This window comes from Vulpes lagopus, chromosome 2, assembly GCF_018345385.1.
Source record: "Vulpes lagopus strain Blue_001 chromosome 2, ASM1834538v1, whole genome shotgun sequence".
Classification (NCBI taxonomy): Eukaryota; Metazoa; Chordata; class Mammalia; order Carnivora; family Canidae; genus Vulpes; species Vulpes lagopus.
The window spans coordinates 114,138,715-114,152,921 of NC_054825.1; the positions used below are offsets into that span (position 1 = coordinate 114,138,715).

General features: G+C 41.9%; 2 protein-coding genes across 4 annotated transcripts in view; one reads left to right on the top strand and one right to left on the bottom strand.

The window, feature by feature from the left end:
* Positions 1-237: 237 nt before the first annotated feature.
* The window catches only part of TRAPPC3L (trafficking protein particle complex subunit 3L), a 35,675-nt gene continuing 21,705 nt past the window's right edge, over positions 238-14,207 (bottom strand). For 2 of the 3 annotated variants that reach the window (XM_041746038.1, XM_041746037.1), the window contains exons 4-5: positions 5,792-5,977; positions 238-2,358 (exon numbers count right to left, since the gene is read on the bottom strand). In XM_041746038.1, the coding sequence (XP_041601972.1) occupies positions 2,239-2,358; positions 5,792-5,977 (306 nt within the window). In that variant the 3' untranslated portion in view covers positions 238-2,238. Of the gene's footprint in view, positions 2,359-2,469; positions 2,637-5,791; positions 5,978-6,505; positions 6,689-14,207 lie in introns of those variants that run through there. The other variant, XM_041746036.1, reaches the window with a different exon arrangement.
* Positions 6,913-12,242, top strand: CALHM5 (calcium homeostasis modulator family member 5). The gene is made up of 2 exons (XM_041746033.1): positions 6,913-7,555; positions 11,104-12,242. The coding sequence occupies exons 1-2, from the start codon at positions 7,016-7,018 to the stop codon at positions 11,491-11,493; spliced, it is 930 nt and encodes a 309-aa protein (XP_041601967.1). The 5' UTR covers positions 6,913-7,015; the 3' UTR covers positions 11,494-12,242.

The following is a 14,207-nucleotide window of genomic DNA, read 5'->3' on the forward strand; positions in this document are numbered from 1 at the left end:
TAACTCTCCATCGCAATGCCTCCATCAGTCACTTCATGTTATCTCATCATATAGGCATTTTATCATCGCACATCATCACAGAAAGGTGAGTATAGTACAATAAGATATTTTGAAAAAGAGAAATCCCACATTTATATAACTTTTATTATAGTATGTTGTCATTGTTTTATTTTGTTATTATTATTATAAATCTCTTACTGTGCCTAATTTATAAATTAAATTTTATCGCAGCTATGTATATATAGGAAAAACATAGTATATATAGGGTTTAGTACTATCTGTGGCTTCAGGCATCCACTGGGGGTCTTGGAACATATCCTCTGTGGATAAGGGAGGACTATTCTCTCAGTTAAATAGGTCACTGTTCATACCACAAATTCAGTCCCAAAGACTGGTGTCTCCCACTCTAAGATGAGGGGAAGAAAGAGGATGGAGAACAAGCCTTATCCTGAAACCCTCACCAGTTCTCATACTCCACATCATTGAGAGCATCAGATTCACCTGTCCTCAGGTGGGTGGGCAATGAAGACAGAGCGCCAAGGCAGTTTGGATTGCTGGGTCAGGAAAGAAAGGAGAGCACGATATAGTCAGGTTAGAGAATATTCCAGAGCATGGAACATTTACAAAAGGTTAGTTGGGTACTGATTTAAGAGGAAGGCCCTTAGACATGAGTATTTTGGGTTCCTGGAGGGGTGAGTGTACTATAAAGGAGAAAGAGGAACAGAAGATGGAAATATCCCAAAAAGAAGTTTGGGGATGAATGGCAGGCAAACATTCTTCTGGAGGCATCAGTTTAAAATACATGGCATTGTGATATCCCTTCTGACGTCAGGTAGTAGTCTTCTTCGAGACTCTACTCTTGGTCTTCTGTGGAACTGGCTTGAAGTTCCCTCCATGGTTGCTGCAACTGCCCCAGTGATGCTATTTGGTTCTTAATACCAACCTCAATGTCCTTTTGAAGAGACAGCTTGAGTAGGTAGGGAACAAATAATTTCCTCATGTCTTCAAAATCCAAAAATGTGGAATTTCAGTGGTTCCTGATGTCATTTAAAGCCATTTATATAATTTAAGATATTTATCACGTTCAATGGTGTCATTGTATAGATGAAAGAGAGCACGTAATCTTTTATGTGCCTGGCCTGAGATGAGCCATTAGTTAGGATCAGCTGAATCCACTAGAAACAGACCTGGGACTGTGTCTTCAGGCTCCTGAGTCCTTGTTGAGGTCTACCACGATCATATCCTTTATGCTAGTTTTAACTGATGGACTCACACTAATTCTAATGTACTTGGAATTTCAGTTTTCTGCAGAGTCCAGTAGATTCTGGACTGCCATAGAGGCTACCTGCGTATGCTGATGGTCTGGTAAAGATTATTGTTTATTTAATCCAGTACATTTTAAATTTTAAATATGTTCTGGTCACAAAGTATGCTTTGTAAGGTTTTTTAGGGTATAAAAAATGATAGCAGAAATTCTAACTGAATAAGCTTTGGGGTAAGAAAGTATTTTCAAAAAATATTATTTACCTCTCATTTTAGAGGTTTCCTGGCCTGCCCATCAGCAATGTTTCATAAGAAAAGGAAGACATTTGGTCAATATTATCTAAAATTTACATGAATTAAAATTAAATACTATTTTAAAATATTTCAGAATTAGCATACAAATAAACAGCTTGCCTTGGTAGTTATAAATCAAGGGAGAGCAGCTTTAGGAGGCTGAAGTGATAACCTGAGCCAATATATAAGAGAAATCATATCCATAGTTACTCAAAAATATGGAAAAGTGTTATAAATGGCACTATTTCTATAGAGAATGTAATATATGGTATCTAGAAATTGTCTACATATAGTGAACTCTATATTGTATCATTTCATATATTTTTCCAATAAGAATGGATAAATATACCAACTGTGCAGTTGGTATGCTTTGTTTTTCATTATCATAAATAAATGAAATCAGTGGACTCTGTTAGGATGGACTATATGATATGTGGAATTCATGTATGCTATCTTATTTGTATATGAAATATTATGGAAATAAGATTGAAAATGTGTAATTTATAAGCAAAGGAAAAAAACAGCTTTAATCCTAGTGCTCTGCACTTCAAATTTCTGACTGATATATAAACCATTTAAAGCCCATGCTATTATTAAACAATTCAAAATTTCAATGGCTCTATATATTTAGATAATATTACTCCTCAACTGGCCACCCTGTGGCATTTTGCATGCAACTCTTCACTTTTTCCGTCTGTATTTTTTCTCATCTAGCTTTTTCAGAAATGTTATTCCTATTTCTGTCACACGGTCGCCTTTCAGTGTGTCTTGCAAGAATGTAACATCAGCAGCCAAATGAACCTAGGAAAGGGAAAAAATAAAAAATAAACCAGGCCTGCATCATTTAATTTTTTAAAACAAACAAACAAAAACAACCTCCCTAAATTTGTCTCTGCTTTCAGCTTTACTTACCCCAGAAGGGGCTGACTTTCCTTCAGGAATGATAAAAAAGAGCTTGCTCTGGGAGATGAAGGGTCCTTTGCTATGTGTCCTCCAGACACGGTCTGGCCGAGTGGCAGCTCTGTAGTGTGAATCCACAGAGAGAAGGGGGGCCCAGGCCGGGCCCAACCTGGCTGTCTCTGGGGGCAAGCGCAGAGAGATGAGCTCACTCTTGCTCACAGCGCACAGCTGAACTATGGGTCCATCTCAAGAAGAACACAAATTCCCAAATGAAAAATAGCCTTGATCCAATGTGCCTTGTCAGACAGAACTTCTGAGGATAAATGGATTCTTAAACGATTTCTTTCCCACTGACTTGCAATCAATCATTCTGTCATCAGCTAAATAACATAATCATTTGTCCTAACAACATTTAGGAATCACTTATGGCTTTGAGAGCTTTGAAAAAGCATCAGCTAAATAAATTACAAATATAAAATTAATGATAGAAATTACAGACATGAATATTTGATATCCAGCCCTTCTTTCCCTCTGTAAAGCATTTCTCACTTCCCATACATTGACGTAATCCCACAGGGCTTACTTCCCTATTCATTAAAATGCATTCACATAAGAGCAGCATATTGCTGACCTACTACCCTCAATAGAGTGTCTGTTCAGCTATTTTACGTCATTGGGATAAGTAAGATTACTAAACGAAAGTACTTGGTTGGTAAAAGCAAATAATAATAATAAGTGATAAAACCTGAGTTTAATAGGCAATTGAAATACAGAAGTTATATTTACCATCATTTTCCCCCACCCCATAAGATCAAAAACAATTTTGTTTTTTGTCAAAATTTAACAGAAGTTCAATTAAAATGAACAAGGAGGCTATGTTGAAGCTATTTGGATATTGGAGGCCGCATGAGGTCTGATATGTTTGTCATATAGCACATAGAATCAACTGTTATCCATGAAAGCTGGAGAATTCTTTATCCTATTTTTGCCTTTGTTTTATGGATCATCCCTTTGCTTATAAGGGAATATTTCCCTTCCCCTTTCTTGATTTCTGGATTATAAGACAATCTTTAAAAATTGGTAGGATAGAAACATGCAAGATCTATGTGAATAAAACATGATTTCTATAGTTGTATTCTATTGGATTCCCTGTTATTATGTCCTTCCTCTAATTATCAGCAATAATTGAAAAATTACTTGAATGTCTCATTATTGGGTGGGTCAACACATGTCGAGTCTTTGGCTACTCTCTGGTCCTACCACTCTTAATAACTAAGCTTCTGGAAAAATGAGACATTGTGGACTGTTACCTCTTTCTAAGCTGCCTTTGGCTCTACAGTCTTTGACAGATGGTCTTCTTCCTTCACTTTCCCAAACCAGCTTTTACTAAGGTCTTTCCTGACTTTTGGGTCCCTGCGTGTTTTGAATATTTCTCAGGTCTTGTTTTGCTTCACCTCTCTGCTGTCCTTGATCTTGTGACTCTGTCCCTTTTCTTGAAATATTCTCCTCCTTTGTTTCTGACTCCATTCTGTCCTTGTATTTTTCTCACCTTTGATTACTCCTTCTTGGTACCCTTTGCAGCCTTTGTATTCTCTCTTCAACTTACTCATTACATGTTATCATTTCCTAGGGTTCCACCTGTGACTCCTTTTCCTTCTTCCTCTACACACTCCCTACACACTTTTGACAGCCCACATCTCTCTGTGGTTTCCAGACATGTGTAATAGCTGCTTATTGGATATCATCACTTGCCTGTGTGTTAAACACCTCAAACCTAGAACCTCCCAAGCTGAACTCCTCATTTTGTGTCTCCTACCCCCACTGTACCTCTCCTTGGTTTACTCTCTTAATCAATAGTACAACCATCCATACAGGTTGCTCAGAACCCTGAATAATTCCTGACTCTTCTTCCCAATCTTGTCTCTTTCAGTCAACTGATATCCTAGTCTTCAGTCTAATTAATTACTATTCTGCTTTCTTAATGTTGTTCAAATCCATTCCTATTGTCAGGGCTTTATTCTGGTTTTTCTTGAGGTTACCATCATCAGCTTCCCAACTGCCCTCTTCTTCCCTCCAGCATCCTACCCTACTGTACACTTCTGCTTTGATGACAAAGGAATGAAATTTCTAAACCACAAATCTCAAAATCTCATTCCCTTGTTTATCAACCTCTAATAGGTCTTTGCGGCTTTCGTTACAAAAGTCTAAATTCCCAACTTGGGTCATACGAATGATCCCACCACTTTCTCAAAATTAGGCCTCTGTAAAGAAATGAAACCTCCTTTTTCCTGACATTATCTCTCTCAATCTACATGCCACCTATACTGAACTAACTCAAGTTCCTTGTTCCTTTTTTTTAATATATGTACATATTTATTATATCACACCTACAATCACATTCAAAGAAAAACTAAACTGAACCCTAATAGGAATACATTTAAAACCCAGAAGTCTTTTGAATATTTATAGAAACAGAAGGCCCATAACAGTCTTACTAGTTTAAAAAGGCTGACTTCCTCCCACACTATTGAAAGGAAGGTTCCTTGCTCCTTGCATGAAACATTCTTTTCGTGCCTTTGAACATGCTACTCCTTTTACCTGGAATATGATTTTCCCCCGCTCCCCTCATCCTAAGGCCTTCCTTCCCCTAATTCTTATTTATCCTTCACATGCTAGCCCAGAGTTTCTCTAGGAAGTCATCCCTGCCCCATCACCCACGCCAACCCAGCTCCTCCCATAGCCATCATCGACACTTCTTTACACATCTGACTTCTCTGCTGCACAGAAACTCTCAAAGGGCAGCAACTATGTCTTACTCATCGTGTATGCTCAGTGCCTTTGAACAGATGCTGATTACTGTCTTTGTTAAGTTGATGAATAGTCAGGTATGGAAGCCAGTCTCCAAAACAGATCACAATGATCTCCGCCTCCTGTTATTCACACCCTCGGGTAGTTCCCTCCCACAGTATACCAGGCTTGGCAGCACCTGCTGTGACTAGATCTACCAAGGGGCCCATGTGGCAAGGAATTTCATGGAGCCACTAGCCCACTGTCAGCAATGCACTGAGGCCATGTGAGTAAGCATGGAGGTGGATTCTCTAGCCTCAGTCAAGTCTCCACCACTGCAGCTGTGACCAACGGCTGGACTGCATGGATATTAGGCTCTGAAAGGCTCTTAGCCACAACCTACATAGCAAAACTCCCAGATTTCTGATTCTTAGAAACTGTGTGAGATAATAAATATTTGTTGTTTTAAGCAGTTGTATTGGGGGGGTAATTTGTTACACAGCACTGGATAACGAATATACCTGGCAAAATGAAATATGTGATTTACCATTTCCAGGGCACCTCTGATAATCCCACAGAGTAAATTGCAGTAGCACAGAGAGGATCGCCCGGCAGGGAGCTCTTCCACAAACTCCACCAGCGGATTCTTGTCTAGGATCAGGGAAAATTCAGTTCTGCTTGAATTGTTACAGGTCACACTGGGTGTAATCCCCAAGTACATCTTAAAGGCAACCTAATAAAGAGGAAAAAAACTCTACTAGAACTTGGTCAGGAAGAAATATCCATTAGCAGAGGACCCAAATATTCTCTTCCGGGTGGTCCACACAATGGTTAAGCATGTGGAGTTTGTAGTCAGAAAGTCTGGGTTCAGACTTTGGAATACTCAGCTTTGGAATGCACTGACCCTAAGACCTGTACAAGTCTTAAACCCTTTTGTTTTTATGGAATATCTTAAGGGACTAGTTTTCCGTGGAAACAATATGCTTTGCGAAACAGAGTTAAGTATTATTTCTCAAAAAATCGTTTTCCAAAATAAATACTGTGCGAGAAGGTAAGAAATTAAAGTATTAGTCATTATTAGGGTCAAAGATAGGGGCGGGCATGAGGGCAAAGGCAGAGATACTAATCGAGAGGTTGCTCTCATGGCCTGGGAAAGAAACGGTGAGGACCATTCTCATTTTGTCTGTCACTCAAAATTCAAATGCTCCCTAAACTTTTCCATATAAATTTCAAATAGCCCAAATCCTAAAATTTGGCTCACATCTCTGACACTCGTCAGCTCCAGGGGATCCAAAATGCATCTTTCAGATCTTAAGGCAAAATAGCGAAACGTCTTAGGCTGCAAAGGAAAAGCCTGCATGAAATTCCACAATCGGAGACTTGGCTCCCAGTGAATTGGCTGAAACCTATTTCTGCTCATGCTGATTCCTCTGGCTGGAAAATTCCTAGACTGCTATTTATATGATTGAGAATCCAAGCCACGTGAAAATAACGTCAAATGGGAGCGGGGCACTTTGAATTTAACTCGGATCCTCAGTGTTTGGGCCCTGGTTCCACGGCGAAATCCCACCAGTAGGAGGCATTATCTGAACACGGTTGGGAAAGACTCATTCCTAGGGCATGACATTGTTTCCTTATCTGGCTGGAGTCAGTCTGGAGAACAGTCTGGACTGTTGTTCGTAGTGAAGAAGGAGCTCCACCCTCGGCCACTGCCCCGGCTGCTCTGCCCATAAGTAAGGCCGAGCGGCGTCCCCTTGCCGGCCCCTTCAGCATGGATGCTTTTCAGGGGATTTTAAAATTCTTCCTCAACCAGAAGACTGTTATCGGCTACAGCTTTATGGCTCTGCTGACCGTGGGCAGTGAGCGGCTCTTTTCCCTTGTGGCCTTTAAGTGTCCCTGCAGCAAGGAGAACGTGGCCTATGGGCTGGTGTTCCTGGTCGCCCCTGCCTGGGTGTTGCTGATCCTCGGATTTTTCCTGAACAGCAGGTCGTGGAGGCTCTTCACAGGCTGCTGTGTGAACCCCAGGAAAATCTTCCCCAAAGGCCACAGTTGCCGCTTTTTCCATGTCCTGGGCCAGATCACGCTGAGTTCCCTGGTGGCTCCGATGATGTGGCTCTCCGTGGCTCTGCTCAATGGGACTTTTTATGAATGTGCCATGAGCGGGACCAAAAGCTCGAAACTTCTGGGCCTGATCTGCAAGGACAAGCCCCGGGAGTGCTGGGATGAGCTGCACAAAGTCTCTTGTGGCAAAACCAGCCTGACAGCTGCGGACAGGGAAGAACTGAAGCTGTCCCTGCAAGCCCAGTCCCAGGTAAGAAAGGACAGGCTGCTCTTTCCCCCGCAGGAGCTCCAAGGACTCTCGCTCCGTCCTCCTTCCAGGCACAGCCGAGCCACAATCCTGCGGGCACGTTGTGACACTAAATGAAAACTGGGACATGACGCAGCCTGCACACCATCTCCGGAAAAGCTATTTTGGAGGTTGGTGGCTCCGTGAAATTGCTGATTGGATTGTGTCTTTTCCACTTCCGAAAAGAAACTGTCCCCTGGGGGGAGCAGATGTAAATACTTAAGTGCTTTGAGAACCACCTCTTGGGGTTGACTTTGTGAATAATGCACGACACTAACTCATAATTGAGAGTTAATGGCAGAGCTGTGATTAGAAATTGCTGCCTTCTATCAATTATTTATTTTCAAACTGGTTTCTGAGAACCTGTGCATGTGGCACTCGCTTATTAAAATCCAGCCGAACCAAGTGAACTAATATTTTTCAAAGCTTCATGTGATATAATCAGTGTAGAGGTTTCCTCAAATGACTCCTGGTGACTGTTCGCTCTGTGTATGAATATTGTCAGAATTGAGAAAGATTTCCCGCGTAAACGGGGTGTTGGCAGTCTCTACACAGCCATTCGTGAAAAGGGACCATGTTCTCCAGGGAGGCTGTGTCCTTTGCTCTTTGCACTCTCCAGCTACAGAAGCTCTTACAGCAGTTTAGAAGCTCAGGGTTTGGGACACTGTTTGATTTAACAGAAGGAAACTGTAGCTTTACCTAATGGACACAGGGAAGTAGCTGCTCACCCTTCCAGGTGCGTGAGCACAAATCCAGATGTGAAGCCCTGCCCTGGCCTCGGGGAAAAGGCCCAATTCCTACCTGTGAGCAGTAGGATTACATTCCCCAAACCAAAACAACTAATAAGGGTAGATAAACAGAGCCACAATTTGTCAAGAATGCCATTCATTTCAGAATGAATGCACCGCAAATGGTATAATTTTACTTTTTCAGCAAGGACTTGCCTTTTCAACAAACTCATCGAGGCAGTCTGGTTTTAAAATCATACTTTCCAAAGCTGGCTGGCAGTACAGTCGCACAGACTTTTTGCACAAACCGAGAAGCTTAAAAATGCACCCCCACCCCCCACCCCCCGCCAAACAAAATCTTTTCATTACTGCATAAGGCACATCTTAGATAAAAACCTGCCAGGATCCCAAATGTCTTCCTTCTTTTGTTGAAGGAAGGTATTAATTACAAATGTTATGATACAATGAGTGATTTATGATTTATGTCCTCAGGCACCAGACTCTATTCAGTTAGTGCCAGATCCAAACACTTAGCACTGTGTGAGCTTTTCTTCTCTAAACACAGGCATAAGGAAGTCATGCATATCCTGTCATAGCTTAGTCTGGGCACACTACCTGTTTACAGCAGAATAGGAAGGACCTGGGGCTGATTTTCAGCGGAGGATGCAAGCAGGATGTGGACAAGGGGAGCTGTATCAATGGCAGGTGCTGACCACAAGTGGTTCAGCCAGGCAGGAGGAACGATCAATAGTTGGGTATGTGGGTGGGAGTGGAAAAAGTGCCCCATCCAGGGGTGGAGCAAAGAAACAAGAAATCCAGCTGGGTGCCTCTTTATTCTTAAGGAAGTTGAGTGGACTAGTGGCAAGAGTTTGGTCTTAGAGTTGGCTAGCCTTAGGTTTGAATCCTGATTCCACCACTTACCAGTTCTATGACCCAGAGCTAATGGTTTGACCCCTCTGAGCCCCTGTGTCCTCATAGTTGGGAGTCAGAACACCTACTTTGGAGGGTGGCTGGAAGACATAGAGATAATGGACATACCTGAGCATAAAGCTGCTGACACAAAGTAAGTGTTCTAAATTAATGAGAAAACCACCAGGGTTTTCGAGAGGAGGCTCATGTGGAATGGAACGTATTGAGGACTGCAGTGGGAGCATCCACCATGTCTGATAGATTCCAGGTACTAGGATTTGAGGAAGAACATGAGGGCTCAGTGCTCAGCACTTGGGTGAGAGCGAGGTGACGCTAAGGCCAAGCAATGTGGGAGGAGGAATCTGTAGTTGATCAAATAGTGTAACTCAGAACTGGCTCAGAGACGAGACGGCCCAATGGCCTACAGGAGGCCTGGCTGTATGGAAAGAGGAAGGTAGAAGAGGAAGAGGAAGATCTGAAAAAGCCAACCACAAGTGATTCGAGGTAAATATGAGGACTTTCACACGATAGGAGCTGTGCCTCATTGGTAAATCATGACAGGAAGATACCCTGAGTTCAGTAATGCTTTTACACAAATATCTATACGGTTGAAAAATAGCAGCCTGTGATAATAGCTAACACTTCCTGAATGCATATGTATGTCTACAGGGTCTTATTTTAATTCCCCAACTTCCTCTCTGTGGTGGGTAACTCCCATTTTATGACTGAGGAGATGAGGCACCCATAAGAAATGAGAACACCCAGAGGAAGGGGAAGGTTGAGATTTAAACCCACCTAGCGCCAGTCCAGAGTTGGCATTCCTGTGGAGTCTGGGACCTTCACAATGACTCCACAGTCTGAGCAGAGTGTGGGAACTCCTGATTTAAAGCACTGGAGTGTATTTGTAGTCCTGTTAGGGTCAGAATGGGTTCATTTGTGGATTATTGCTTCTATTTTCAAATAGGCCCATTTGCTGAGAAATACTAAGGGTCTTTTAATGAAAATGTCAAGAGAAACTATGAAAGGGCTCTGTTTAGTTGTCCAAATAGGAGATTAATTCCAATTGTGACAAATATAATTAAGAACAACAAGAGAGTTTAGGAGGTAAGTTGAACTATTTTATTTGCTTTTAAAATTTGGAGGAAAAAAAATGCCAGCTGAACCAGTCTGTCCTCAAAAAGGAATTTGGTTGTTGTTTTTTCTTTTTTCCAATTGCCAAAATTCAGAACCAATAATCCTGAAGGTTTAGAATGACCCTGGTTGTTTGGGGGGTTTTGGGGTTTGTTTTTTGTTTTTGGCTTTTATACAGCCTTTTCATTCTTTTAGCTTCAGTTTCTCCATTGTATTATGTCTGTCTCACTTTATCATGTATGATGAGTAGTGGGATCTCTCTCAGAGAGGATCTGTTGTTCTCTGCAAACAACATAACATGGAAAAGTCAGTCACTGGCCATGAATATGCACTTATCAATGCCTGAGAACTCCTGGCTGAGAAACTGTTCATTTGCTCCCATGACCACATTCACTCATGCACGGAATTCTTTCCTTTAAAAGCGAATACTACTTGAGGGCTTGGTTTAGCTGATTCTTGGATAATTTCTATTTTTGCCCTTTTCCATTTGTCTGCCTTCTGGTTATTTAGTTGCATACCAGCAATGGGGGTAGGATGGATAATAGGGATTAAGCAAACCTGAACTTTACTTTCACTTTTGAAAAAAAGTATTGTTAAAAAATTAACATGAAGGATTTCAAATGAGGCGTGGCCATGACTGTGGTGTTAACTTAGCCAGGCACTTACTTACCAGTAACACCACCCGTCCGCTGCCTGGGAAGTGGCTTTACTTTTCCGCGTCCTCAATGTTTCTTTCTTTCTAAGATTCTAGGATGGTGCCTGATTTGTTCAGCATCTTTCTTCTCTCTGCTCGCCACTTGTTACGCTCGCTGCCGATCTAAAGTTAGCTACCTTCAGCTGAGTTTTTGGAAGACATATGCACAAAAGGAGAAGGAGCAGTTGGAAAATACATTCCTGGAGTATGCCAACAAGCTGAGCGAGAGAAACCTGAAATGCTTTTTTGAAAACAAGAGGCCAGATGTCTTCCCCATGCCCTCCTTTGCGGCCTGGGAGGCTGCTTCAGAGCTGCATTCTTTCCACCAGAGCCGGCAACATTACAGTACCCTGCATAGGGTGGTGGAAGATGGCCTGGAACTTAGCCCTGAGGACGATGAGACCACAATGGTGCTTGTGGGTACTGCCCACAGTGTGTAGTCCATCCACTACTGCAGAATCACAGGGATCAAGATACACTCATTCTGACATTTTGGGCTGCATCAATAGCAACCTGGTGTATTTCTGTGTTTTCTCACATTTACTGTTTCCTTGAAGACAAGAGCCCAAAGGGAAGCAGCTTTGCAGCTCCCAACGGCAGGCAGTGTCAAGATATACTCAAACTGATTCCTAGGGACTAGTCAAGGGTTGGGGTTGGGGTTCAGGTTCAGTGGCTTCAAGTTCTAAGATTTTTATGGTTTGAAAGCAAGACTCATACAAGAAGTTTGGCCACTCTTTGTGAACATTGGTCATGGCATCTGGGGACCGAAGTGGTGACTTGTGAGTAAGCAAGAAACTCTTGCCAGACTGCTGGAGACAGTGGGATCTGTGGTTTCGTCGGAGGAAATCCTTGTCCTGCAAGTCTATTCTACTACCTTTCAAGGACGTATGAAATCCTACCATTTGGAATTCATTTCCTTGGAAGCTGAAGACAGCAGTTCTCATGAATAACACAGTCAAAGGATATGATGCCTAAAATTTAGAGCTTTATCGCACATGTTTCCACTGTGCGCTGAAAATATGTCCCTATAGTCAGGGCTGTCTTATGACTTTTGGGGGCCAGAGGCACTGCTGCCTGCATGGACCCCTTTCTACATTAAAAAAGACACATACACACACATTTATGACTGTATTAATATAAAGATGAATGCACTGATATTATGTATTAAAGCATTTTTTGCAACCCAAAAGTTCATTCATTTTCTTCTGATTTTAAAAGAAATTAAAAACACCTTCGTGAGCCCCAACAAATATCATGGGTCCTTGGTATAGTAACCATTGTGCTGAAAGGGTTCCTGACTGGAGGTCTGAGGAAACTGTCAAAACTGCTTTTGCAGTTTTATGTTTATCAAAACCAAATGCAAAATGTGCATCTACTATGTAATATACCCATGTTCTTTTAAATATATATATACATACATACACTACAGAGTGGAGGGTGGAGGATGTAAAGTTCAGTATATATGCAACATATGTGATATATTATTTGGATTTTAAACATGGTGTGTGATTAATATGTAACAACTGGCTCTTAAAAAGATTCTGATTTGAAATGTTTGCCAATTTCTATGACACATATTTCAGTTACCAAGGTGAGATCACTGAAGGCAGAGTGAGGAAGAGATGTTAACCACCGGCTCTCTTGAGCCTTTCAGAGAAGGTATTAAAGCTAGTTTTCATTTACACTGATTCTAACCAAAGCAACTTCATTGCATCTTTGGTGCATCTGGGTTTCACTTTAATAAAACCTAGCCATGGTAGTACAGCTCAATGGCTCCAATTGAGAGATGGAAATCTTACCCTTCTCCCCTTGAATCCGGCCTTAGTGAACCCAAAGCACGTAGCAGAAATAAAGCCAGATTTGTGGAACTTTCTGCCTTGTCTCTGGTAATGCTCACCCTGGCAGAAGCCAGTCACCACAAGAAGACCACTTACCTGAAGGTCCAAGTTCTGAAGAAGGCCAAGCTAGCCAAGTGGAGGGAGAAAGAGAGAGAAAGAGAGAGGAACTGGTCAGCCCCAGCTGTTCCAGTCATGCTAGCTTAGGTGCCAGACGCACGAGTGAAGAAGCCATTTCAACAGCCTCAGTAGACGTGACATGGAAAAGAACCAGGGAACCCAACCAAGAGCCAGAACAAAGACTTCAGGGCTATGGTCCTAGTAAAGCCTTTCCCACCAAGCAGATTTTTGAGCACCCCTTCTGAGGCTGTGGACATTGCAGGGCACTCCCTACTGTGTCTTCCCTAAATCCCTGACCCAGAAAATCATGAGCTTAAATAAATGTTTGTTGTTTTAAGCCACCAAATTTTGGGTCCCTATGAAGCCATAGATAGCCTAAACCTTAAATATGATAATCAGAATTTATTAAGGGAGAGAAATTAGAGGTGAATTGGATTTACACATAGATTTATATAAAATTCTCTTTATGGGTAAGCTTTTCCTTAATTTGTTCCCCTAGATTCCATTCAGCAGTATATCCTCGGAGGCATGATTTAAAAGATGCTAACTAGGCATCTCTTCAAAATTGCTCCACCAAAGCCTGAGATTAATTTGCAATTATTTCTGGGTAAATTTGTTTTGAGAGGAACACACTTCTGTGGGTTAAATTCTGCTTTAAATAGACATACTACTGAGAGAAATAGCATATGATCTGTCAATACCCAGAGCAAAATGGAAGCAGAAGGTACAGGATAGGTTGGCCTTGAGGAAACTAGAAACAGATTGTTCTTCTAGTCTTGCTCTTCAAAATGTCGTCGTCAGACCATCCGCATCGTGAGGGAGTTTGTTAGCAATGCAGAATCAGACCCCATCCCAGGTCTGTTGAATCAAATCTTCAGTTTGACAGGATTTTAGGTGATTCCTACACAACTGAAATTTCAGAAGCCCTAGAGCCATGGTTCTCAAACTTTCAGCTCATGTCAAAATCATCCAGAGGGCTTGTTAACATGGAGACTGCTGGGACCAAGGTGTCTGATTTAGTAGGTCGGGGGTGAGGCAAGAGAATCTGCAATTTGTAATCAAGTTCTCAGGTGATGCTCATGCTGTTGGTCTGGAGATCACACCTTGAGAATGGCTCTAAAGCACAAAGCAGGCCATGCTGGGGAGTCTAGAAGAGATTCAGAATCTTGGGTCCCACTGGAGAGCTACCTAATTAGACA